This window comes from Cricetulus griseus, chromosome 9, assembly GCF_003668045.3.
Source record: "Cricetulus griseus strain 17A/GY chromosome 9, alternate assembly CriGri-PICRH-1.0, whole genome shotgun sequence".
Classification (NCBI taxonomy): Eukaryota; Metazoa; Chordata; class Mammalia; order Rodentia; family Cricetidae; genus Cricetulus; species Cricetulus griseus.
Genome location: NC_048602.1, coordinates 8,664,238 through 8,691,846, shown reverse-complemented (window position 1 = coordinate 8,691,846; position 27,609 = coordinate 8,664,238). Strand labels below are relative to the sequence as shown.

The 27,609-nt window shown below is 51.2% G+C and overlaps 1 protein-coding gene across 4 annotated transcripts; it reads left to right on the top strand.

Annotated features, from left to right (window-relative positions):
* The first annotated feature begins 802 nt into the window (after positions 1-802).
* Coq8b (coenzyme Q8B) lies at positions 803-27,380 on the top strand. 4 transcript variants are annotated; one of them, XM_035449355.1, is made up of 15 exons: positions 803-916; positions 2,156-2,256; positions 2,392-2,511; positions 2,686-2,752; positions 5,379-5,456; positions 7,800-7,925; positions 8,062-8,147; positions 9,740-9,880; positions 9,981-10,062; positions 11,194-11,287; positions 18,346-18,487; positions 18,578-18,685; positions 20,712-20,777; positions 25,967-26,053; positions 26,562-27,380. In XM_035449355.1, exons 1-15 carry the CDS (start codon positions 877-879, stop codon positions 26,862-26,864), a joined length of 1,641 nt encoding a protein of 546 aa, XP_035305246.1. In that variant the 5' UTR covers positions 803-876; the 3' UTR covers positions 26,865-27,380. The 4 variants fall into 4 exon arrangements, with proteins under 4 accessions (XP_035305246.1, XP_027286228.1, XP_035305247.1 ...); XM_027430427.2 differs by having other exon boundaries at positions 803-976; positions 2,156-2,260; positions 26,562-27,372; XM_035449356.1 differs by having other exon boundaries at positions 835-916; positions 2,156-2,260; positions 26,562-27,372.
* Positions 27,381-27,609: the final 229 nt, after the last annotated feature.

Sequence of the window (27,609 nt, the reverse complement as noted above, 5' to 3'; positions counted from 1 at the left end):
CCAGCACTTGGGAGGCAGAGGCAGGTGGATCTCTGTGAGGCCAGCCTGGTCTCCAGAGCGAGTGCCAGGATAGGTTCCAAAGCTGCACAGAGAAACCCTGTCTTGAAAACCCCCCCAAAAAAACCAAACCAAACCAAACCAAAACAATACAACCTCTTAACTGTTGAGCCATCTCTCCAGCCCCCCCCCCCAGATTCTTTTGATGCTGGGATCACGCATACTCTGTCAGTGACATACCTCCAGCTCTGTTTTTTTCCTCTTATTTATTTTGAGACAGGGTCTCATGTAGCTCAGGTTGGCCTCAAACCCAAGGATGAGCTTAAATTTCTTAACTTCCTGTCACTCTCTCACAAATGCTGGGATTATAGTCATGCACCACCGTGGTAGGCTTTGTGGTCCCAGTTTACCAGGGAGGACTTAAGGACTTCTGCCCTTCCCTAGTCTTGGTTTGTGATGGTGTGTCATGAAGTCAGGTATATGAAGGATGTGGCTCACTGTGAGCCATGCCCGGTAGGATTATTGTCTGAGGCAATTTTCCAGCCCCTTACAGTGCCATGGCCTGCAGCTTTGAGGAGAACAGGAGGTGCTTTCGGCCTTGAAATTGAGTCACCCCTAGGAGGGACATAGAGTACAGACCCAAGGCTCCAGGATGAGTCATCCCCTCGCAGGCTGAGAGGCCAGGCAGGGGACCCACCTCCTAGATCATACACATTTGAGAACATGAGGTCCAGAGGCGGAGGAGGGCTCTTCTGAGGTCACACAGCTAAGGGACAGACACAGGGAAGCCTAATTCCCGACACAGAGGGTGGAGCTAGACCGAGAGCGGGGTGCTGTGAGGAACACATCTGCCGTTCTCCCTCTTCAGGGGTGGGAAAGATGTCCCAACCACCAGCTGTTTCTATTCCAGACAAGAAGAGTGAGTCAATTTTCTACCAATTGCCAAGGCTCCTGACTCAGCGCCGGGAATGTTGACTGAGTACGTTCTGGGAAATGTCAGGCCTGCAGGAAACAGAGGGCTCCCACTGACGGCCATCTCCTGGGTGGGCAGGAGTAGGGAGTAGCAGGCAAGAGGAGGAACACAGGCACAAAGGGAGTCATGTTGAAGGCCCGAGCGAGCGGGGAAACAGTTCATAAGCAAGGAATTGGATTTAAATGTGCAAGGAAGGAGGCCGGGTGCCAGGATGTGGGTGTTGGTGCAAACTGGTGCAAGGAAAATGTTGGCTGCGGAGAATGTGTATTCAGATGGCTGGAGGTGTGGCTCGGCGGTAGAGAAGCTTGCTTATTAGCTTAGCATGCACGTGCACCAGGCCCTGGGTTTGAGCTTCCACCGGGGCTGGGCGGGGGGCGGGGAGGGGGGGACCCAAACATATAGGATAGCTTTTGCGCTTGCCAGGAGGAAATGTAGCTGGATGCTGATGGTGCAGACCTGCAATTTCAGGAGGTGGGAAGTGGAAGCAAGATCAGGAGACGTTCAAGGGCACCCATCCTTGGCTGCAAGAGAGAGGTTAAGAGGTTAAAGCAATAAGGGGGAGAGGCTGGGGGGGGCGTGCTTTCTCGAAAGCATCCTTCCCCTGTCGCTGCTTTCCAGAAAGACCGTGGGTATATCTGGGACTCACGTGCCTCGCTGCTGACCCAGAAGAGGCCACTGAACCCGGGCTTAGGTCCCACCCCTTGCCACGCCTCTTCGCTCAGCGGGGGGTGTATTTTGTGCACGTCAGCGAGGTGCGGCGCTACCACTGGCTAGATGGTCGGAGGGGGCGGGCGTGCAGATGTTCCCGGAAGTTCAAGGGGCCCGGCGTGTGCTCGCCCGGGAGCCTGAGCCTGGTGGACCCGGTGCTTAGCAACGGGGGAGGTGCCCCGTAACGGGGTGTTTGGGGAAACGGGAGAGGAATTGTGGATGCTTAGCAGCCCAGGGTAAGGCGGTGCCTAGCAACAAGAGGGGTTCTGAGAGGCAGAGAGGACGTGTGGGTGTCTAGCAACCGGGGAGAGCCGGAGCAACCGAGGCGTATGGGGGGGGGAGATTGGGGAGGCGCTTAGGGCAAACCTGAGTTCTTAGCAACGTGGGGGGCAACTGGGAGACACCTGGAAATCGATGAACGGGGAGGGGGGTGTTTCAAAGAAGAGGCCCAGTCCTGTAATCCTTGTTATCCCGTAGGCTATGTGGCTGGAACTTGGGGCCGTGCTGCGCGGGGCCCGTGCACCGCTGGGCAGGACTGCACATCTGCCCTGGGGGGCTCTGGGGCCCAGGCCCCACTGGTGGGTAAGAGGCTGGGGAGGGAGCCCCCGGGGGAAGGGAAGGAGGCTGAGGGAAGCTTGAGAGGGTGAAATGATAGAGAGACATCCAGAAAGGAGGGTTAGCTCTCCACGCTACTAAAATCCACTTCTCTGCAGGGGCCATATAGGGGTTGTCGGGCCCAAAGTGTTCATCAAGACCGGCCTGGAAGAGGCCTAAGTGAGGAGGACATTCGCAGGGCACGAGAGGCCCGGCTCAGGAAGGCACCCCGGCCCCAGGTATCATTGCTCTTCCCCCTGCACCACCACCACCACCACCACCACCACCACCACCACGGTGATACTCTTGGGAGGCCACCCGACCCTGATCTTGAGGAAGGTGGCCCCAGGCTGGCAGGGCTCATCTGCCACTCCGCCCACCTTCCCTACCTCACACCTTCTCCCCTTTCTCAGCTTAGTGATCGAGCTCGTGAACGCAAGGTACCTGCCTCCCGCATCAGTCGCTTGGCCAGCTTTGGGGGTAGGTGTGGCTTGGGGGGGGGGCGTCTTCGGGTTTGCAGGGTGAAAACAAGGGAAAGGCTGTATCGGAGACAGGGTAAGGAGGGAGAGTCGAGGAAAGAGCGATGGAGACAAAGACCTGCAAACCCCAGAAAAATAGCAATGTAAACCTTAACGTTTATTGAGAACCTGCAACGAGTAAGATCTTGCACAGTGTGTACTTAAGAATCTTCTATTGGTGGAGGCCTGGGGGGGGGGTTGACTGTAGCAATATTGTTCAAGCCTGTATGAAATAAAGGGAAGTGTTGCAACCAATGTTTAAGAAAGGAGAGGAAGAGGTGGCCAGGATACCCACGTGTAATTTGAGCAGCTGGGAATGTAGGTAGAATGATCAATTGTGCCAGGTCATCCCTGCCTATGTAGTGAGCTTGAGGCCAGTCTGGGCTACACGAGACCCTGTCTAAAGGAGAGAAAGGGAGAGAGAGTAGGAGGGAAAGGAGGGCCTGGGCATGGTGACACAGGCTTTTGAGATCCATGTCCTCAAGGGGCTGAGGCTGGTAGCCTGAAAAGCCAGGCCTGGTGGTGCATGCCTGATAAGTTATTATAGGACTGCTTGAACACACAAATTAAGATGAACCTTAATTCACACACCAAGGACATCATGGACCTTGTCTCAAAAAAGAAAGGAGGAAAGGGAAAATAACAGAAGAAAATATAAGTAAATATTGAATACGCAGCCCTAGCTGGTCTGAAAGCAGGCTGGCCTGGAACTCACAGAGATCCCCCTGCCTCTGCCTCCCCAGGGCTGGGATTACAGGTGTGCGCCACCACCACCCACTCCCAAGGCTTTTTCTGATAATACCTCCTTTAACCTAGTCTGGTCTTGATCCCCCCTCCCCCCAAGCCGCCTGATTCCTTCTTCCAAGTGTTCAGATAACATTCACAATCTCTACAGCTTATCTCTCCATCACAGGTCCCAGCTCAGATGTTAGAGATAGGCTCAGTAGAGTGCTCTAGGTAGAACCTGGGCAATGGGCCCGGCATTGGTGGCTCAATCCTTTAATCCCAGCACTCGGGAGGCAGAGACAGGCGGATCTCTGTGAGTTCGAGACCAGCCTGGTCTACAGGAGCTAGTTCCAGGACAGCCTCCAAAGCCACAGAGAAACCCTGTCTTGAACCCCCCCCCCAAAAAAAAAGAACCTGGGCAATGGCATGCCCAGGGTTTCAGAGGAGAGGAATATCCTCATGGTTGGGCAATTTACTTCACTTTTCCAAGCCTAAATTTCTCTTTCTGCAAAATGTGAGTTTTTCCGTCAAACACATTTCACAGAGGTGTGAAGACAAAACTAGTTAATACATGGGACACACTGGCTTAAGTACAGCATGGAGATACAAAAGGAGAACACAGCATCCTTGGCAAATGCCAGCTACAAGCTAGAGATGGTGCATGGGACATAACATAATTTTAAGAGCAAGAGTCAAGGGCCGGAGAGATGGCTCAGAGGTCCTAAGTTCAATTCCCAGCCTACATGGTGGCTCACAACTGTCTCTAGCGGGATCTGATGCCCTCTTCTAAACATAAAGTAAATAAAGTCTAAAAAGAAAGAAAAAGGAACAAGAGTCAGAGTCTGCAATGGTGGCACATGACTTTAATCCCGACACGTGGGCAGAGGCAGGCAGATCTCTGTAAGTTCTAGACCAACTTGGTCTATGCAGCCAGTTCCAGGGCAGCCAGGGCTGCATACTGAGTGCTTGTCCAGAGGACAGTGAAAGCAAAAGAGAACATTAAAGGAGAGAATGAAGAAGAGTCCTGGGTTGTCACCACATTGCAGGGAGAGGAAGACATGGGGAAAAAAGTGGCTCAGGCATAAAGAGAAGGACTCAGAGGCAACTCTGAGACAGCTTGGAGTTGACATCCATGAGGTACCAACCGGGTTCTGTCCCCAGAACTTCAAGTAAAATAAATATATATGTATAATGAATAAAAAAAGTAAGGCCAAGCACAGCGACTTATGCCTAAAATCTCAGGGCTGAGAGGTAAAAGTGGGAGAATCAGAAGTAACAAGGTAACACAATGTTTAAGGCTAGCCTGGCCTACATGAGAGTCATTTCTGATAGTAGCCCCTGATATTAAGGAGACTTCAGCAGGATTTCCAGTTCAAGGCCAGCCTAGACTACAAAGCCAGTTCCAGGCCAAACCGGCCAACTTAGTAAAACCCTGTCTCCATTTTTTTTTTTTTTAAAGATGCTAGGATGTAGAGATTTTGGTAGCATCCGTGAGACCCTGTGTTCAGTCAAAAGTGCCAGAAGAAAAGAAAAGCTGGGGCCGGGCGTTGGTGGTGCACTCCTCTAATCCCAGCACTCGGGAGGCAGAGGCAGGTGGATCTCTGTGAGTTCGAGACCAGCCTGGTCTACAAGAGCTAGTTCCAGGATAGGCTCCAAAGCCACAGAGAAACCCTGTCTCAGAAGAAAAAAAAAGAAGAAAGAAAGAAAGAAAGAAAGAAAGAAAGAAAGAAAGAAAGAAAGAAAAAAAAGCTGGGGATGCAGCTCAGCTAGGAGGTCTCTCGATGTCCATCTGAGAGGCAGGAGTGGGGGGTCTGAGAAGATCCTGGGTGAGCAGGTGCAGAGCTTCCTTTGTTGTTCTTCAGGGCTGGCTGTGGGCTTGGGCCTGGGAGCGCTGGCTGAGGTGACCAAGAAGTCTCTGCCAGGAGGAAGACTGCAGCACGGTGAGTAAGCTAACATCACCTGGTTCATCCACTTCCTGGCCTCCAGGGCTCAGGTTGTGGTAGAGTCTTGCTTACTGGTGATGGGATTAGGGTTAGGGCATGGGGCAGGTGTGGCTCAGTAGTAAATTGTTTATCCAGCACACAGAAGTCACACACACTTGACTGGTTCCCACATACCAAATGGATCACAACTGCCTGTAACTCCAGCTCCAGGGAATCCAGTGCCCACTCTGACTGCTCTAGAGTTCAGCACACACATGGCATGTGCACACACATACACACACACAATAAAAAATAATTTTTTGGAGGGGGCATTTCAGGACAGGGTTTCTCTGTAGCCCTGGCGGTCCTGAAACTCTCCATAGACCAGGCTGGCCTCGAAAACACAGAAATCCATCTGCCTCTGCCTCCGAGTGTTCGGATTAAAGGCCTGCACCACCATACCTGGCTAGCAAAATGAATCTTTAAAAACATCAAGATAGTCTAGACTGCCAGGTGTCAGTGGCTCACGCCTTTAATCCCAGCACTCGGGAGTCTACAGAGTGACTGCCAGGATAGGCTCCAAAGCTATACAGAGAAACCCTGTCTCAAAAAAACAAAAAAACAAAAAAAAAAAAAAGGAAAGATATTCTAGACTAAAATGAAATCAAGACTAGCCGGGTTGCAAAGCAAGTTCAAAGAAGCCTGGGCAACTTAACTTAGTGAAACCCCATTTAGAAATAAAATGTTTGTTATTTTTATTTTTTTTATTTGTTTGTTATTTTCAAGATCAGGTTTCCTGGCTGCCCTGGAACTCACTGTGTAGACCAGGCTGTCCTCAAAGTCACAGAGATCCCCCTATCTCTGCCTACTAGAGCTGGGTTTAAAGGTGTGCACAACTATGTCTGGCTTGTGGAGAAATGTTTTGCCTAGCGTTTTTTTTTTGTTGTTGTTGTTTGTTTTTGGAGACAGGGTTTCTCTGTGTAGCTTTGGAGCCTATCCTGGCACTCGCTCTGGAGACCAGGCTGGCCTTGAACTCCCAGAGATCTGCCTGCCTCTGCCTCCCGAGGGCTGGGATTAAAGGTGTGCGCCACCAAAGCCTAGCTGAACTGGCTGTCTTAAGAACTTACTATATAGACCAAACTATATAGAACTCTGCCTCCAGAGTTCTAAGATCAAAGACATGTTTTTGAACCTTGGATCCTCTTGCCTAGGCTGCTTAAGTGCTGTGCTTAGGTTATCCTATGTGACCACGGTGGGCATATCTGACTTCTGTGGTTGACTTTATGACTTTACCACATGCCCACGTGGTTAAGTGTGGTAACTGTGTTCAGTCACTGTGTGTAGTCACTCTGTCTCTCTCCCTTGAGTTTACACCTGGAGGAGGGACTGCATTGCACATGGACATGTCTTCTAGAAACTGCCTGTTTGTCAGAGGGCTACGCTAGCACACTGCCATCAGGCGCGTCTGAGTTCAAGCTGTGGCTCACCTTTGCCAGGACTGATATTGGCACCTTTTTTTTTTTTTTTGGTTTTTCGAGACAGGGTTTCTCTGTGTAGCTTTGGAGCCTGTCCTGGAACTCACTCTGTAGACCATGCTGGCCTCGAACTCACAGAACTCACGCCTGCCTCTGCCTCCCGAGTGCTGGGATTAAAGGCGTGCATCACCAACGCCTGGCTGATATTGGCACTTTTATATTTAACCCTCTAGTGGTTGAGCATAGGTGGTATACTGATCAATAGATTCTGAGTTGTTTGTTGTTATTTTTTCTTTTCCCTTGAGACAGGGTCCTCTGTAGCCCAGGCTGGCCTTGAATTTACAGAGATCCTTCCCTTCCTCTGGCCTCTTGATTACTGGGATTGCAGGCGTGGATCCCCATGCCCAGCTCCCCCCCCCCCCATTTCTTGTCTGTAATATTAGCACTCAGGAAACAGAAACAGGAGGGTTTATGAATTCAAGGTTATCCTGGCTACATTTTAAATTTTTTTAAAAAGTTAAACCAGGTGGTGGTGGTGCACACCTTTAATCTCAGCGCTCAGGAGGCAGAGGCAGGTGGATCTCTGTGAGTTCGAGGCCAGCCTGGTCTACAAGAGCTAGTTCCAAAGCTACACAGAGAAACCCTGTCTCAAAAACAAAAACAAACAAAAAAGTTAAGATGGAAATGACATACACACCTTTAATCCCAGCCAATCTCTGTGAGTTCCAGGCCAGCCTGGTCTACAAGGCTGTTACACAGAGAAACCAAAAAATAAACAAACAACAAAAAGAGAGAGAGAGAGAGAGAGAGAGAGAGAGAGAGAGAGAGAGAAGAAAAGAAAGGTTATTTTTGTGCATGTGATACTGACGCTTGCTTCTCTCCACAGAGGGCAGCAGCTCTGGACTGGGCTCCAGCCCATTCCTTTCCGAGGCCAATGCTGAGAGGATCGTTCAGACCTTATGTACAGTCCGGGGGGCTGCCCTCAAGATCGGCCAGATGCTCAGCATCCAGGGTATACAGCATGCCCCTCAGGCCCTGACCTATGACCTCACTCCCACCCCACCCAGCAGCCAGCCCTGATTTCAGGGGCTCACGGGGAGCCCCTCTTCATCTCCCTCACCTTTCCCCTCCTCCCGCTGTCTCCCAAGACAACAGCTTCATCAGCCCCCAGCTGCAGCGGATCTTTGAGAGAGTCCGCCAGAGTGCCGACTTCATGCCCCGCTGGCAGATGCTGGTGAGTGCCCAGTCTGGGTGAAGGGTGACTCGGCGGCCCCTGTCCGGAGTCTACAAAGCACTTAGTTTATACTGCATAAAGCTTTTTAAACCTGTCCCTGCCACTCCACGAGTGACATACCAGGTGGTGGTTGCCGTGGTTAATGAAAGGAGATCGTACTAGGACATGGTGGCACACACCTGTAATCCCAGCACTTGGAGACGGAAGCAGGAGAATCAGGAGTTCAAGGTCATCCAGAGCTACGTAGAGAACCCAAGGCTAGCCCGGGCTACTTAGACCCCCATCTCAAGCAAACAAATTGAAGGAGACTTTATCCATAGATAGTGTAACAGCTGGTACTGAGATGTTCTATAACTGTATGAGGGCATAAGCTCCAGCCACCCGCCTGCCTCCTGAGTTGCTGCTGCTTGTCACGTGACCCAGGTAGTCATTGTGGCTCTCTGAGCCACTCTAGACATGTCAGAACCAAAGGAAGCCCTTCTTCTTTTTTTTTTTTTCTTTTCAGATTTTTTTTTTTATTTGAATCAGAAACAAGATTGTTTTACATGACGATCCCAGTTGCCTTCTCCCTCCTGTCCTCCCCTACCAACCCCCCAAACTAAAACCCTACCTGTCACACACCCTTTCTTCTGTTCTTCCCCTGACTCAACCTTTCTGCTCCCTCATGGCCTCTGCATCCTTCCTCTTCTCCCCTTCTCATTCTCGTAGCTCCCTCCCCCCTCCTCCCGTGCTCTCAATTTGCTCAGGGGATCTTGACCCTTTCGCTGTCTCCAGGGGATCAAGTGTGTCTCTCTTAGGGTCCTCCTTGTTTAGTAGCTTCTCTGGCAGTGTGGATTGTAGGCTGGTAATGTGTTCACTCTATGTCTAAAATCCACATATGAGTGAGTACATACCATGTTTGTCTTTTTGTGACTGGGTTACCTCACTCAGGATGGTTTCCTCTAGGTCCATCCGTTTTCCTGCAAATTTCAAGATTCTATTGTTTTTTTTCCACTGAGTAGTACTCCATTGTGTAAATGTAACACATTTTTCCCTATCCACTCTTCAGTTGAGGGGCATCTAGGCTGCTTCCAGTTTCTGGCTGTTACAAATGGTGGGAAAGCCCTTCATCCCGTCACTTTATGACTCAAGGATATGGGGATATAATGTGCAATGTTGTCAGTCTTCATTACAATCTCCTCGGGCGGTGGGGGCGGACACCTTTAATTCCAGCGCTCTGGAGACAGAGGCAGGTGACAGAACTCTGTGAGTTCAGGGCTAGAGAGTTGAACTGGCCTATAGAGAGTTCCAGGCCGGTCAGGACTTCACAGTGAGACCCTGCCTCAGAAAATCAAAAACAACAATGCTGGTATTCCTCCCATGGAACTCCTCTGAGTCTTAGGAGTTGCTTCTCACTTTCCTCCACTCAGACACAAAACAAATCATTGCCACTGTCTGTCTGTCACCTGGACAAAGAAGTCTCCATGGGCCTTAGTTTTCACATCTGTAGGGTGAGGGTGAGGCCCAGGGTGACTAACACAAGCGCTCGGTACAGGGAATGAGCTCAGCTGTCTGGAACCATGGATGGTGACTGTTATGCTTGCTCCCTCCAGAGAGTTCTAGAAGAGGAGCTGGGCAAGGACTGGCAGGACAAGGTGGCCTCTCTCGAGGAAGTGCCCTTTGCTGCTGCCTCCATTGGGCAGGTACACCAAGGTGTGCTAAAAGATGGGACTGAGGTAGCTGTGAAGATCCAGGTGAGCAGGGAGGCTGGGCAGGGCTGGGGGGGTGGGGGGGTGGGCACCCTTGCTGTCCCCAAGGCATGAGTGACTCCCAACCCCTCCTCCCTCCTGACAGTACCCAGGTGTTGCCCAGAGTATCCAGAGTGACGTGCAGAACCTGCTGGGCCTGCTCAAGATGAGTGTGGGCCTGCCAGAGGGTGAGGTGCCCACCGAGGGAGGGATTCCTAAAGACAGGAAGAGGGGGCTAGCCCGGGACAACATCGTGAGTTGTACATACATTGCACGGTGACAGGAGGACGCCAAGCAGGAAGGTTCAGTGAGAATGAGTAAATGTGACGTAGCTACAAAGAAACAAGCCCAGATCAGATGTAGAGGTGGACAGACAGACAGACAGACAGACAGACAGACAGACAGACAGTGCAGGGAACCACAGAAGCAGAAGAGGGGAACTAGTGGTCGGCGTGTTTGTGTTGAGTCAAATGAGAGATCACCCGTAGAAGATGGAGCAAGATATGTTTGTTGGGGGAAAAAAAACAAACAAAAATATGTGTTTGTTGGGAAGAAAGGAAACAGAGAGATGTAGAAAGGCCTAGAAGTGAAATGAGGCAGAGGGTAATGTGAGCAAAAGAACATGGCTGGGGACGCAGCTCAGTGGAGTGTTTGTCCAGCGCGCACAAAGCCCAGGGCTGAGCTCTGATACCAAATGGGGTGTGGTAGGACCCCCACACTCAGGAGGAGACGGTAGGAGGATCAGAGAAGTTCAGGGTCATCCTTGGCTCAACAGCAACGGGAAAGAGCTGCTCCAGGGACAGCCAAACCCAGGAGACAGACTTGCACAGAGACTACAGCTGTGGGAAAGACAGAGGAAAGGTAAATCCAAGACAGGGTAGACAGCCTGGGTCTAATCTTAGCACAGGGGATCTGAGGCAGGAGGATTGCTAAAAGTCAGGGGTCAGGCCTGGACTGTATAGACAGACCCCGTCACACGTGCAAAGGCAAGCCGAGCAGCATGTCTGTAGTCCCAGTATTTGGGAGGTGGAAGCAGGAGCAGCAGTTCAGAGTCGGCCATGGCTGTATATTGAGTTGGAGGCCAGCCCGGCCACATGAGAGCCTGTCTTTAAAAAAAAAAAAAAAATAGAGAAGGAATGAAAGGGGGTTGGGGTAAAGGTCTGGAACAGAGGTGCACGGGACAGTGAGAGCCACAGAAAGAGAACTGTACGAGGGACCAGAGAAGACAGGAGCACAATGGAGCGCGAGGGTTCTGGCTGCAGGGGACAGGCAGCCACCAACCATCCTCAGCTGCCACCCCTCCGCTCCCCACCCCCCAGGGTTGTTTGCTGAGCAGAGCCTGCAGTCCTTGCAGCAGGAGCTGGCATGGGAGTGTGACTACCAAAGAGAGGCTGCTTGTGCCCAGACCTTCAGGTAAGCAGACACTCTGCGGGCTCCTGGGAGACTCCTCCTGCCTGGGCTAGGCTGGGATGGGTGTGGTACTCTCTCTCCTCTGGTGGTCTTCATCTTCATATGGCCCTGCAGACTCCTTTTTTCTTTCTTTGGTTCTTTTATCTGTCCGTCTATTCCGTATTCTTGCATGTACCCTGGCTGCCTATGCATGGCCCCCAGAGTGCCATGTCTGCTATGGTCTCACAGAGGTGTTCAATTGCACCATGAGATGAGGATAGGCCTGCTAAGCCTGAGAGAGGGAAAGCATTCTGTAGCATCAGGACAGGAGGACACCAGCTCCAGACTGCTCCTTCTACACACTAGGCAGAAGAACAGTGTTAACATCTGGGAAGCCACGGGTCGGTCTCCCTCTGTAGTTAGTTCCTGCTGGCCTGGACCTTGGCCTTACAGAGCTCCACCTTTGTCCCCCAAATACTGAGACTAAAGGCATGCGCCACAAGGCCAGCTCAACCTTATTTTATTTTATTTTATTTTTTTAAAGATTTTATTTATTATGTATACAGTCTTCTGCCCGCATGCCAGCAGAGGGCACCAGATCTCATTCAAGGTGGTTGTGAGCCACCATGTGGTTGCCGGGAATTGAACTCAGGACCTCTGGAAGAGCAATCAGTGCTCTTAACCTCTGAGCCATCTCTCCAGCCCCCCAGCTCAACCTTATTTATGTTTAAATTATGTTTTAAACCAGGCATGATGACGCACACCTTTAATCTTACTACTTGGCAGTCAGTGGCAGGTGGATTTCTGTAAATTCAAGGCCAGCCTCATCTACATAGGGAGTTCCAAACCAGCCAGGGCTACATAATGAGACCCTGTTTTAAAACAACAAAAGACTCCCCAAGTTTTTTTTTTAGTTTGTTTTTTGTGTGGATTTTTCCTTCTTGCCTGCATATATGTCTGTGTACCATGTGCATGCAGTACCCACAGAGACCAGGCCTGGTTGGATCTCCTGGAACTGGAACTATAGATGGCTGTGAACCACCACATGGGTCTGGGAACCAAATCTGGGTCCTCTGAAAGAGCAGCCAGTGCTTCTAACCAGAGCCGTCTCTTGCTGAACCTAAAACTCTCTGATTTGACTAGACTGGCTGGCGGGCAGACCCCTGGGGTCCTTCTGTGTCTGTCTCCTTGGTGCTGGGATTACAGGCACAGGCTGCCATTGGTGATAGTTTTCCATGGTCCTCCTGCTATGTGGCAAGCAGCTTACCCAGTGACCCATGCCCTCAGTTCCTGAAAGAGCCCCATAGTCACATACCCAGCAGCCCTACCATCGGCCTCCTTGATACATTCTATATTGTGGTATACCACCAGAATTTTCTAGAATGCTCAGAGCACCAGCGTGTACAGATCCCAACCTAGAAACCCAAATCCTTGAAATCAGTTCAGCAAGGCGGATAAATAACTTATGTTGGGTTTTCTTTTTGTTTCTGAGATAGGATCTCACTGTGTATCCCTGGCTGGCCTTGAACTTGCTCCAGTCATTCTGACTCTACCTCCCAAGTGCTGGATTACAGGGGTGCCCCATACCTGGCTTTTTGTGGTGTTTTCAGTATTACCAGTTGAATCTTTTAATTATTTTCCATGCGTGTGAGACTTGGGGTTCCACTGGAGCTGGAATTACAGGCAGTTGTGAGCCACCTAATCCGAATACTGGGAACAGAACTTGAGTCCTGGAAGAACAGCAAACGTGTTCCCAACTGCTGAGCCATCTCTCTAGCCAGCCCCCCCTCCCCAATGATTTGAGACAGGGTCTCAATCAATATGCAGCCTGAGCTGGTCTCTGACTCACTCTGTGGCTGTGCTGGCTTTGGGTCCACCTACTCTCCACTGTAAGTATGTGCCACCACATCCGGGGCTCAGTGGCAGACTCTTTTCTGACAGAAATGAAGAGACTACAGCTGTACAGCACAGTGTGGCCCTATCTTGGAATTCTGGTCATATGCAACAGTTAAGAACAACCCAAGTCTGAGCATGTAAGCTCAGTTGGTGTTTGCGTGGCACACATTGTGCTCTGGCTTCGGCCCCCATCACCACATAAGCCAGGTGTGGTGGCTCATGCCTTTCATCCTGGCACTCAGGAAGTGGAGCCTGGAAGGTGAGAAGTTCAAGGTCATTCTCTGCAGCGTAACCGCTTCTGGGGCAGCCTGGGCTACATGAGACAGCATCTCAAAAAGCAAAACAGCAAAAAACAAACAAACAAACAAAAGCAAAAAGCAAGAGACACCTTGAGAGGAACCCCTACACTCTGGCTCACGAGTCTGCTATGACTCCCAGTGTGCCAAGCTCAGCAGACACAGGGAGGAGACAGTCCAGACAGCAGTCATTCAAAACGTGTCCTGGACCCTTGTGAATATGGGATTCAGTCTCAGGTTAGCCCTTCCCAGGCTGTGTGGCCTGGTTCTGTGCAGTGGCCTCGGGAGAGCATTCTCTTAGGGGAGGTGTGCCGGTTAAATGTTTAGGACCTGCCTGGCTCTTGAGAAGTAGAGCCAGGATCAGAGACGACATAAACTAGGACTAAATGCCAGCCCAAAGCATGACCCTGAGGAGCAGAGTGACACTAGGTGACAGACCAGAGCATCCTCATGGAGGATCTGAGGACATTTCCCCAGGATCCCCCAAAACCTTCCTCATACCTCTGGTGCCTGCCCGTCTGCCTGTTCCCAACAAACCCATAGGTCCCCACTCATCTTCTTCTCCCCCTGGTCTGCCCCGACACATGTCCCTCAGTTTATCACCCACCCATCCCCGACAGCACTGGCCAGTACCAAAGAAGTACTGTTGTCATTTTGGGGGAGGTGGTGTGTGTACCCGGAAGGCATCTGGAGGCCAGAGAACAGCCCTAGTTAGGTTCCTTCTGATTTTTGAGACAGAACCTCTGTCTGGCCCAGAACTTGACATGTAGGCTGGACTGGCTGGCCATTGAGCCCCAGGAATCCACCTGCTGCTGCTTCCCGGTGTCCGGGATTACATTTCCGTGCCGCACCCAACATTCCCCCCTTGGGTTCCGGTGATGAAACTTGGGTCCTCATGCCTATGTGATAAGCATTTTACTGGAGGAGCTATCTCCTCGGCCCTTTTTTGTTTGTTTTGGGGCTGGGGTGCCATGTAACCCAGACTAACCTCAAACTCCCTATGTAGTGAGGATACCTTTGAACTCCACCTCTCCATGCTAGGATTGTAAGTGTGTACACCACACCCAGGTCTTGATGGCAGACTATTCTATGACAGGGAACGTCGCTGGGCCTTGGTGGCGCACGCCTTTAATCCCAGCACTTGGGAGGCAGAGACAGGCAGATCTCTGTGAGTTCGAGACCAGCCCGGTCTACAAGAGCTAGTTACAGGACAGCCTCCAAAGTTATACAGAGAAACCCAGTCTTGAAAGACCAAAATAAATAAATAAATGAATAATAAAAAGATCTTAACCATGAACCTGCTGAAACAGCTAGGTACTCCTGGGAGGGAGGGAAGTGTATGTGTACCATGAATGTGCTTTATTTTTGTTTTGTTTTGTTTTGTTTTTGAGACAGGGTTTCTCTGTGTAGCTTTGGAGGCTGTCCTGGCACTCGCTCTGGAGACCAGGCTGGCCTCGAACTCACAGAGATCCACCCGCCTCTGCCTCCCGAGTGCTGGGATTAAAGGCGTGCACCACCACAGCTGGGTCAGGAAAGGATTCTTCAATTTATTTACCACTGTTCAGAGTACAACACCCTTCTGCCCCTGCAGGCGACACTTTCCTAGACACACCTAGTGGATGCCTGAAACCCAATTAGTTCCAACTCTGCATAAACTGTTTTTATTTTTTTCCCCTGTATATACATATGAAGAAGTCAGACTTAGATATTAGGGGTAGCGTTTTCTGCTACAACACGCTGTTATGTCCCTAGGAAGATTCCTACTCCAGGCTTTTGCCCACAACTTGAATACCTTTCACCTTTGTTCAGACTGTCATCCTCCTGCCTCAGCCTTCTGAATGCCGGCATTAGAGGCCCATGCCACTTTCCACGGCGCCTCACTCATCTTAAGCCAGCATTTGTCGCGTACTGTGGGTGTCACTTGTGGTAAAACTGGCACAGATTTCTCTTCATCACAGTGTCACAGATAGATTTGTTCTTCATGGACTTTGGATTTTTTTTTTCTCCATTGAACCTGAGCATTTTACCTTTTCACTCAGAGAAAGCACTCTATGGCTCTCTCTCTCTCTCTCTCTCTCTCTCTCTCTCTCTCTCTCTCTCTCTGTGTGTGTGTGTGTGTGTGTGTGTGTGTGTGTGTGAAAATGCCATAGTGAAACCCATTGTGTATGGTTAATATATTCTAATTGATAAAGACAAAAAATCATTTTAGGAAAAGAGGAAAAAGCATTTTATGCTTTGTGTATCTGAGATGCCAGCAATTCTGCTCTTGCTTTGGGACCATTGTTAAATAAAACCAAGGTGATTTGAACACTGCCATTGTAATATTGCAGCAGTCAACCTGCTGAAATGGCTACAAACTCTTGGAAGGGAAGCGTATTACACCATGTACACCGTGCATCTACTGGACACGTAATGATTCGTGTTCCAGACGGGATGGGGTTGGATTTTACCGTACTGTTCAGAATGGCACACAGTTTTAAATTTGTAAATTACTTACTTTTGGATTTTTTTTTTCTTTGAAACAGGGTTTCTTTGTGTAGCCTTGGCTGTCCTGGAACTCTCTCTATAGACCAGGCTGACCTTGAACTCACAGAGATCCACCTGCCTCTGCCTCCCGAGTGCTGGGATTAAAGGTGTGCACCACCACTGCCCAGCAATTTTCTCTTTTTTAATTTATATTTATTTTTACTCTATGGTTGTTATGCTTATGTCTGTGCACCCTGCACATGCAGTTCCGGTAGAGGCCAGAAGAGGGCATCAGAGCCCCTGCAACTGACTTTATAGATGGTTGTGAGCCACCATGTGGTTGCTGGGAATTGAACTCAGGACCTCTGGAAGAGCAGCCAGTGCTCTTCACCTCCGAGCCATCTCTCCAGCCCTCTTTTCTCTTTTTCTCTCAATGGCTTACCTACTTTTTGAAACAGCACCTTATCATGTGCCCTGGCCAACCTGGAACATGCTGTTGTGTGTCAGAGACGCTGACCTTGAAGTCCTAACCTCCTGCCTCCACGCCCCAGGGCTACGTTTACAGACAGGCATGTACTACCACGTCCAGCTTAGAAGACCAAGGTTTACCACAAGTCACTGAAATTCTCTAGTGACCCTCACTGTAGAGTCAGAGACTTAAAAACTTTCAAAAAATAATTTGTGATATCACTCAGCGTTGTGTGTACACGTGTGTACGCACCAGTGTGCATATGCTACAGCATGCATGTGGGGGTCAGAGGTCAACTTCAGGAGTATGTGTTCCCTGGGATCAAACTCAGGTCCTAGGCTGGAACACGAAAAAGAAAAACTCAGAGACAGATATTGGGGTTCAGACTTCAAGCTGAAGATCAGAAAAGCAAAGCAGTCAGCCACTATCTCTTAACGTCTACCTCAGACCAAAATGGCTGATCCTGTCTCCACGAATTCTCAGAGGCAAAAGCTCTGAGTTCCTGTCTCCCCCTGCCTTGTATTCCTTTCTCTACCCAACCATTTCACTCCTGTGTCCACCTCCCTAGAGCTGGAATCAAAAGCATGAGCTCTGTTACTCTTCACTCTTGTCTCGGCCAGGGTAGCCTTAAACTCAGAGAGATCCATCTGCCTGTCCCCTGAGTCCCGGGATTACAGGTGTGTGCCACCACTGCCTGGCTCTATGGCTTGCTAGTATGGCTGCTGGGATTTAGAGTGTATATCACCATTGCCTGGCTCTATGACTTGTGGCTAGCCTTGCTATCTAAACCCTTAAGCAAACTTTAATCAATCACAAATAATATATCACTACAATATGCTTTGGAACAAGTGCCTTTATCCTCTAAGACATCTCACTGGCCATAAACTAATTTTTGTTTGTTTTTGGTTTGTTGTGATGTTTTTTAAGATTTATTTATCATGTATACAGTGCATGCCACTAGAGGGCACCAGATCCCATTACCGATGGTTGTGAGCCACCATGTGGTTGCTGGGAATTGAACTCAGGACCTCTGGAAGAACAGTCAGTGCTCTTAACCCCTAAGCCATCTCTCCAGCCCCTTTTGTTTTGTTTTGTTTTGTTTGTTTTTTAAGACAGCATTTCTCTGTGTAGCTTTGGAGCCTGTCCTGACACTCTGTAGACCAGGCTGGTCTCGAACACACAGAGGTCTGCCTGCCTCTGTCTCCCGAGTGCTGGGATTAAAGGCGTGTGCCACCTGGCTTAAACTAATTTAATTATTTTTATTTTTATTTTTTTTTAAGATTTTATTTATTTATTATGTATACAACATTCTGCTTCCATGTCTATCTGCACACCAGAAGAGGGCACCAGATCTCATTACAGATGGTTGGGAGCCACCGTGTGGTTGCTGGGAATTGAACTCAGGACCTCTGGAAGAGCAGTCGGTGCTCTTAACCTCTGAGCCATCTCTCCAGCCCCCTATTTTTATTTTGTATGCATTGGTATCCCGCCATAGGTGTTGGGTCCCCTGGAACTTCGATTATAGACAGTTGTGAGCTGCCGTGTGAGTGCTGGGAATTGAGCCCGGGTCCTCCAGAAGAGCAGTCAGTGTTCTTAACCACTGAGCCGTCTCTCCAGCCCCTAAACTAGTCATTTTTAAGTGATGCATGAACCAAATACTCCGAGCTTGCCATTCAGTCACCAGAAGTCAGAGAAGGGTTGGTTGGGGGCGGGGGGGGGGGGCAAGTCGTAATTGGGTCTCCAGCAACACACAGTTAAAAGACAGGCAGAACAACAATTGTCTGTTAGGTGCTAATCTGGCCGGGTATTGGAAAGCAGCCAAGCCAGAGAAGTGGGGAGGAGGAAAGGGAAGCCTAGAGCAGCATGGCCTGAAGGGCCTGTTAGGAAAACGGCCAGTTCAAACCAAGCCTCTCTAAAGCCCGAAGTTTCTCATCCCTGCCTTCTTCCTGCCCCAGAAAGCACTTGGCCAACGACCCCTTCTTCAGGGTGCCAGCCGTGGTCCCGGAGCTGTGCACGAGACGTGTGCTGGGCATGGAGCTGGCTGGGGGGATCCCTCTAGACCAGTGCCAGGGCCTGAGTCAGGACATCCGCAATCAGGTACATCCATCTCCCTGTGGGACGTGGGACGGGCAGGGGGAAAGGGCCCGGGCGGGACACCCTCCTGAGATGTCTCCTCCCCTCCTCCAGATTTGCTTTCAGCTCCTGAGGCTGTGTCTGCGGGAGCTGTTTGAGTTCAGATTCATGCAGACGGATCCCAACTGGGCCAACTTCCTGTACGACGTCTCCAGCCACCAGGTTGGTTCCTCAGCTAGCCCCATCAGCTAGCTGCCGTAAAGAGAATTTCCCCGAGGGCCAGAGTGATGATGGTTCACCTGGTAAAGATGCTTGCAACCGAGTCAGTCCTCGGGACCCACCCACACGGTGGAAGCTGAGGACTGATCCAGCAAGCTGTCCTCTGACCTCCGCACAAGCGCCATACATAATATAATACATAGTAAATACATGATTATAAAGAATGGGGCTGAAGGGATGGGGCTCAATGTTTACAGAAGGACCTGCGTCGATCCCCCCTACCCACACAGTGGCTCACAACCATCTGTAGCTCCAGTTCCAGGGGACCCAATGACCTCTTCTGTCTCTATGACACCAGGCACGCAAATGGTGCACAGAAATATGTGCAGGCACAAACACCCATACACATACAATAAATCTTTTAAAAATATTAACGAACCAAGCTGGGCGTTGGGGGCACATGCCTTTAATCCCAGCACTCGGGAAGCAGAGGCAGGCGGATCTCTGTGAGTTCGAGGCCAGCCTGGTCTCCAGAGCAAGTTCTGGGACAGCCTCCAAAGAAATCCTGTCTTGAAAACAACAACAAAAAACCCCAAGAGTGTGTGTGTGTGTGTGTGTGTGTGTGTTTGTGTGTGTGTGTGTGTGTGTGTGTGTATGTATACCAGAGCTAATACCATGATGGGAAGATTACAAAAGTCATCTAGACCCCAACTGCAAATTACAGGACAGTTATAGTAAACACTATTCAGAGTTCAGAGTTTTCTGGGACTCACTATGTAGCCCAGCTTGGCGCGACACCTGGAATTGCAGCCACCGGTCTCCAAGCCTGGTTTCTCTGCACATATATAAAGCCTTAAATTAAGGAACTATTGTTAGATATGGTCTGCACCTATATATGAATGTAAAAGGTGTGCACAGGAATTTCAGGAAAATCTTAATTTTTAAAATTATCATTTTAGAATTTATGTTTATGGGTGTCTTGCCTGCATGTGAGCTGTGCACCACATGCACAGTGCCTGAGGAGGCCAGAAGAGGGTGTGGAATCCCCTGGAACTGGAGTTGCACACAGCTGTGTGGGTTCTGGGAATGGAACCCGAGTCCTCTGGAAGGCCAGCAAGTGTTTTTAACCACTGATCCATCTCTCTAGTCCTCGGGACTTATTTAATGGCGCTAGGAAAGCGATAAGGGGTTTCAGAGAGTATACGGGTGTGGGAGGAATAAACCTGTGACGGTGGCATTCATATTTTAACCAGAGTAATAGGACTTGGGGGAATTCACTTATTTTTTAGATTTCTTGTTCTCTTCATTACTTTATGGCCCAATATTTTTTTTTTTAATAGTTTTGGGGTCTTAAAGATTTATTTATTATGTGTACAGTGTTCTGTCTGCTCGCCAGAAGAGGGCACCAAATCTCATTACAGATGGCTGTGAGCCACCATGTGGTTGCTGGGAATTGAACTCAGGACCTCTGGAAGAGCAGTCAGCGCTCTTAACCGCTGAGCCATCTCTGCAGCCCCTGGCCCAAGATTTGTATTTGAGGCAAATAAGCCAGGTGTGATGGCACACACCTTTAATCCTAGCACTCAGGAAGCAGAGGCAGCCCAGACTACACAGTGAGACCCTGTTTCAAAAAACACCAAAAAGAAGGCTAGCGCTAAAGCTCAGTCTTAGAGCACCTGCCTGGAATGCACCAGTGGGGAGGCTGGGGTGGAGCACCTGCCTGGAATGCACCAGTGGGGAGGCTGGGGTGGAGCACCTGCCTGGAATGTACCAGTGGGGAGGCTGGGGTGGAGCACCTGCCTGGAATGCACCAGTGGGGAGGCTGGGGATGTGGCTCAACCACAGAGGCCTGGCCTCATATCCACAAACAAGAGGCTGGGTTCACTTTGCCCATAAATCGCCAGTGAGAGTCTAGAGGTGGGGCTGCAGGGGAGAGGAGGACGAACGAGTCCTGCCTACTTGAGTTGAAGCAGGGGTGTCAGCCTCTCCTCACACTCCTGTCCACACTCCTGTCACCCGTTGTTCCCAGGTGACTCTACTGGACTTTGGTGCAAGCCGGGCGTTTGGAACAGAGTTCACAGACCATTACATTGAGGTGAGTATCCCCAGCCCTGGGGCTCCTGGAGGAAGGGTCAAGGCCCAAGCTAGAGAGTGAGGACAGGGCGAGAGGGAAAAGGGAACTGGAACTGAGAAGACGGTTCACACTAAAGCACCTGCCCCCACGCCTGATGCCCTGACTGTGGTTCCTGGAGCCACATGGTGGAAAGAGGGAACTGACTCCGTCACATCCTCTCACTGCCACACTTGTGTGTGGGACATCCACATGCCACAACCCCCCACACTTACACATTCACAGACACACACACACACACTCACAGACACACACACACTCACAGACACACACATTCACACACACACACACTCACACACACACACACACTCACAGACACACACACACTCACACACACACACATTCACAGACACACACACACACTCACAGACACACTCACACACACATTCACAGACACACACACTGATAGACACACACACACACACACACACTCACAGACACACACACTCACAGAGACACACACTCACAGACACACACACACACACACACACACACGCAAATGAAGTCGAGGACATGCTGAAGAGGCAGAGGCAGGTGGATCTGAGTTCGAGGCCAGCCGGGCGTTGGTGGCACACGCCTTTAATCCCAGCACTCGGGAGGCAGAGGCAGGCGGATCTCTGTGAGTTCGAGGCCAGCCTGGTCTCCAGAGCAAGTTCCAGGATAGCCAAAGCTACACAGAGAAACTCTGTCTCAAAAAACCAAAATAAATAAATAAATAAATAAATAAATAAATAAATAAGCAAGCCAGGCCTGGTGGCTACTGAGGAGTCTAAGGAAAGATAATTGATTGCAAGTTCAGGGCCTACCTATGCTACAGAGTGAGTTCAAGGCTAGCCTGGGCAACTCAGTAAGACCCTGTCTCAAAATAAAAGTAAAAAGAGGGCTATGACTGTAGCTTAATGGCAGAGCACTTACCTAGGCTGTCCCATGAGGGGCATGGCTCCAGGGTAGAGGACCCACCTAGGATCTACCAGAGACTCTGTGTGTTTCAAGGCTGGAGTGCTTGGGTAATATTCACAATTTCCTAGATTCGACCCTCAGTACCTTGAAAAGAAAACAAAAAGAAGAAATAACAGAGGCCAGTTAATCCCAGCATTAAAGGCGCACGCCTTTAATCCCAGCATTCAGGAGGCAGAGGCAGGTGGATCCCTGCGAGTTCCAGGCCAGCCAGGGCTACAGAGTAATTACAGTAATATTCATAGCAGCTAATGACTACCTGCCACTTGCTATTATTCCAAGTAGTATCTGATTGAAAGCGGCCAGGGCCACTTGAAGCCCCATTTTACAGGTGAAGTAACTGAGGCTTAGAGAGAGATTGCCCAAAATCCCAGCAGGCCTGTGGGTCGCTGGTAGTCTGGGTTCAGAGCCCATGCCCCAGCCCTTGCTCAGGCCCCTTCTGAGAGAAGGGCCAGAGATGGCCATGTCTTCCTTCTGAGTCAGTCAGTCTCAGAGGCTGCAGAGACCAGCGCACTGCGTCTCCATGCAACTTAGGTTCGGTCCCCCCTTCATCTGGTCGTCACTTCAGACATTCTCTGACCCCCCCCTTGGCGCCCAGCCCTATTCTGGATAATACAGGTGACAGCTGCACCCCCCCTTCTCCCCATCACACAGTTCACCATCTGTGTCCAACAGTAGTGGGACAGTCAAGGACACAGAGGGGTCAGGGCTAGGCTGAGGAAATGGAGGCCATTGTGAGAATCTAGAGGAACCTGTCCCAGATTGAGGATGCAGGGAAGACTTCCTGGGGGAAGGGGGGGGTTGAACTGAGAGGTGAAGGATGTCATGGACCAATCAGGAAGAAGTTGGAAGGATATCCAGATAAATGTATGCAAAGGTCAAGTGTTGTCTTAGTCACTGTTCTGTTGCTGTGAAGACACCATGACTGTGGCAACTCTTTTTTTTATCCTCTTTGGTTTTTCGAGACAGGGTTTCTCTTTGGAGCCTGTCCTGGAACTCGCTCTTGTAGACCAGGCTGGCTTCGAACTCAAAGAGATCTGCCTGTCTCTGCCTCCCACTGAATGCTGGGATGAAAGGCGTGTGCCACCAACACTCGCCCGGCCAACTGTGGCAACTCTTACAAAGGAAACCATTTAATTGGGGGCTTTCCTACAGTTTCAGGAGCTTAGCCTGTTATGATCCCAACAGGGAGCATGGTAGCGGGCAGGTGTGGTGCTGGAGGAGTAGCTGAGAGCTACACCCTGAAACACAGGGAGAGACAAAGCGAGACTGGCCCTGCCATGAGCTTTTGACACCTCAAAGCCCACACCCCACCCTCCCCTGTGGAATACTTCCTCCAAACAGTCCATACCTCTTTTTCTTTAAGGGGGAGGGGTGTTCATGACAAGGTTTCTTAAAATTATTTCTATAAAGATTTTATGTATATGAATGCTCTGTCTGCATGTACAATTTTATGCCATCAGAGGGCCTCAGATCCCACCGTAGATGGTTGTGAGCCAACATGTGGTTGCTGGGAATTGAACTCAGGACCTTTGGAAGAGCAGCCAGTGCTCTTAACTGCTGAGCCATCCTTACAGACCCCAGACAGGGTTTCTTTGTGTAGCCCTGGCTGTCCTAGAATTCGCTATGTAGATCAGGCTGGCCTTGAACTCCTGCCTCTGCCTCTGCCTCCCAAGTGCTGGGACTAAAGGCGAGCGCCACCTGGCTAAGACTATACATCTTAATCTTTCTAGTCCTTTTAAAGAATTCCACTCCCTGGTGACCACGCATTCAAATATATGAGCCTGTGGTGCCATTCTTCTCAAATTGAGGGAATCCTTTCTGCATGGTGGTTCTTCTGAACAGAGGTGGTCATGTGGGGGCTGGAGAGATAGAGCTGGCTCAGCAGTCAAGAGCATTTGCAGGTCTTACAGAGGACCCAGAGTCTTAGTTACCATTCTGTTGCTATGAAGAAAGACCATGACCAAGGCAACTTATAACTGGGGGCTTGCTTGCAGTTTCAGAGTGAGTCCTTGACCACCAAGGCATGAGCTTGGCAGCAGGCAGGCATGCCACTGTAATCACAGCTGCGAGCTTTTACATTTGGTCCACAAGAAGGAAACATAGATAGAGCTAAGTGCCTGGTGTGGGCTTTTGAAACCTGAAAGCCAACCCACATGTCCTCCAACAAAACCACACCTCCTGGTCCTTCCCAAATAGTTCCACCAACTGGGAACCAAGTATTCAGTATTCAAACATATGAGTCTGTAGAGGCCATTCAAACCACCAGGCCCCAGCTCAGCACCCGTCACCCAGAAGGGCTCAAAACCATCTGCAAACAGGGGATCCAAAGCCCTTTTCTGGCCTTCATAGAGGGGTCGAAGGGAAACTCACGTTCTGATTGGACAGGCAGGTGTTGGGAAGAACCAAGACATTGGGTCCTAGGCCCCTGTGTAGCAGGCCTGCTATCTCCTGAGTGCTTCGGAAAGGACTTAAGAGGGGAGGAGCTGAGCTATAGAGTTGAAAACTCCCTCTGAATAGCAAGTAGCGTCCAAGACTGGGGACTGAGCCATGGGGGGCTCTGAGACATTATAGAGGGGCCGCCTCGGGGGAACCTAGTGGACATAGGGCCATAGGTGCTAACACTCTTGAAGACAGAGGAGAAAGGTGACTCAGACAAAAGCCAAGACTCTGGCCTGGCAACTTTCAAGGCCACGCCTAACTGCTGACAAGGAAGAACAGGTGACACACACCACGCCGCACACCCCCACACAGGCCATTTGAGACGTAAAGCCAAGGCCTCCCTGAGCCATTGAACCATCCATTTCTCGTGGGCACTCCCTTCCCAAACCCACCTTAACCTTTTCAAATAAAACAAACAAAACCACCGAAACTGTTAGTTGGCTGTGGTAGTCTATAATTAGAGTTCTTGGACCAGGGCAGACAGGAGAGTCATGAGTTCAAGGCCAGCCTGCACACACACACACACACACACACACACACACACACACACACACACACACACACACACCTGTACCATGGGACATATGAGAAGGTCAGAGGAAAATCTGCTGGAATCAGTTCTCTTTCCACTATGTGGGACCTGTGGGGCCTGAGGATGAAATAATTCAGGTCATCAGGCTTATCAGTGCCTTTAGCGGCTGAGCTATCTTAAAAAGAAAAAGAAAATCAGTACATTTATGTAGAACCCTAACAGATGGCCAGACGGCCACAGGTAGGGGAGCTACAACAGAATTACTAGATTCATCCCTTCCCCGTGCAGTAGGCTGGCCAGGCTCCTCTCACTGTTCTGAGCCCGGCTCTTCTGCACAGGGGCCCAGGGATAGCCAGTGACAGCAAGAGTAGATTTCCACTTGCAGGAACAGTGCTGAGGCCCACACAGTGATCCCCAAGTTCTCATCCCCATTTAACAGATGAGAAAACAGAGGCCCACCTACAGGTTCTAGAGCCCTCTAAACCCCAGGAACTGGTGCAGGTGCTTCGGGGTCTCCTTCTACAGGACTCGACGGGAACTTAGCTCCATAGCCAAGCTAACTAGGGGCATCCTGAGTGCCATGTCTCATGCCCAGTGCAACTGGACACATCTGGAATCCCCATACCCCAGGGGCTCAAAATCCACTGGGGATGATGGCCCCCTGGCAACTTCAGACACAGTTCTTGTCTAGTGCCTAGGTCCATCAACGGATGTACCACTGCGCCCCTCATGGTGGCGACCTCTAGATGGCTCTGCATTCTCAGTGGGTGACAGGGCCCATGACCATTTCCACCCGCAGGCTCTCTCACCAGTCTTGAGATACAGCGCGGGGAGAGTAGGGCGGGGGAAGCTGCTATAAGAAAGAGTGTGCCCAGGTCAGTGAAAATAGAGGTGGACCCAGGATATCCCCTCCCGACTCTCCCTCCCTTCCTCCTACCTGGTAGTCCAGGCTGGCTTCGAACTCGTAACCCTGACCTGCCTCCTGATTACTGGGATTGTAGGTATGCACTGCTGTACCCTCTAGCTGGTACCTCGGACCTCCCTTGTAGCCTGGTGTCATGGTGCAGACTCACAGCCCTTCAACTCCTGCGGGTGGAGGCAGGAGCATCAGGTTGCATAGGGAGTTGCCGACAGTGTAGGCCGTGTCCAGACTCTGCCCCCAGACAGAAAGGAAACCCCAAAGCCTCCCTTGACCGCCTTGGTCGGTCCTCTGACACCCCAGGTGGTGAAGGCTGCTGCTGACGGAGACAGGGATCGGGTCCTGAAGAAATCCCAGGATCTCAAATTCCTCACAGGCTTTGAAACCAAGGTTGGTTGCCTGCCCCTGGGCGGAGGGGGCTGTCGTGTTTTCTTGGCCTGCGTTTCCTTTAGTGTCTTTTGGGAGAGGAGGCTGTAGGAGCCGCCTCGCTCTGCGGAGCACCCGGAGAAGGATGAGGGGGAGCAGAGACTGTATTTCCATCCCAGGGGAGTGGGGTAACCGAATACACCGAGAGCCCCGGGGTGCACTGGAGGGTGTGGCAACAAGGCGGTGGGGGGGGCACTAATATCTATTCTGAGGATCCTGGGTCTGAGAGTAGCGAGGCTACCTGTCTGTAGGAAGCCAGGGCCCTCTGAGAGTGACTGGGGTGTTGGTGGATTGTTAGTGATCTCTTAGGGGATCTTGGGCTAGCAATGCAAGTCTCCGCCCCCAGCCCCTCACTGGTGGATTCTAGGCGAGCTCTACCAGTGAGTCACGCCCCAGCCCTCGCAGCTTGCCTCCTCCGAAGTAATCAGAGGACATTATGTCCGTCTGGATGCATCTGCCGTCCCCACCCTAGGCATTCTCTGACGCCCACGTGGAGGCCGTGATGATCCTGGGGGAGCCCTTTGCTGCCTCGGGTCCCTACGACTTCGGGGCTGGAGAGACGGCTCGCCGAATACAGGGCCTCATTCCGGTGTTGCTTCGGCACCGGCTGCGCCCACCACCCGAGGAGACCTACGCCCTACACCGCAAGCTAGCCGGGGCTTTCTTAGCCTGCGCTCGCCTCCACGCCCACATCGCCTGCCGGGACCTCTTCCAAGACACCTACCACCGTTACTGGGCCAGTCGCCAGGCACTGCCACTGCCAGCAGCCTCCTGACTTTCAGAGGGACCTCCCTGCTGACCCCCACCATGACAGACTCCATCCGGGGACGCCAGCTCCACAGCGGGGCGGTCCTCTGCTCCGGCTCTTCTTGCCCCCCCTCCTCCTCCCCCTCCCCCTCCCCCTCCGTCCTGGTCCCAGAGCCTGGTTTTCTTGCCTTGGATCTTCGGGCCCCTGGAGTTAGCGCCCTGATCCAGAGTCGGGGCACCCTAGGTGTCTAAAAGCTGGGAGTCAGCAAATCCCTGCCATCGTCTCAGTGAGCCCCTGGCCCCTTTGTGGGGTCCACTCTTCATCTGGAGGGAGGGGGCGCCCCAGGTCCCAGGTCTTCCAGCATCCGCAGGGGAAAGGGGAGACGGCGGCTGGTGGAGGCGGTCCTCACCTTTGCCTCCTCCCTCGCTCTACCAGCTGCCTTCTTCCGGGGTTCCAGCCTGTGTATCGGAGGATGGGGGTGGGCTGGGGGGGTGGGGGGTGCTGATCCTTCTCTCCGAATAAAGGCACCCTTTCCCTTCCCCCAGCTCCTTTCTCTCCGCGCTAAGGGGGAGGAGCTCACAGGCGGCTCCAGGTGCAGATGGCCAGACCCCCCCCCCCGCCTTGTCTAGGGCCATCTGTTGCGGGGAACCTCCTCCACCCCCCCACCCCCCACGTGCTGACCACCTGCTCCAAGGGCTGTGGCAGCTGAGAAGTACCCTCCTGTCATCATCCCGCCCCCCCACCCCACCCCCCTGCTCCTGACAACCTCGCC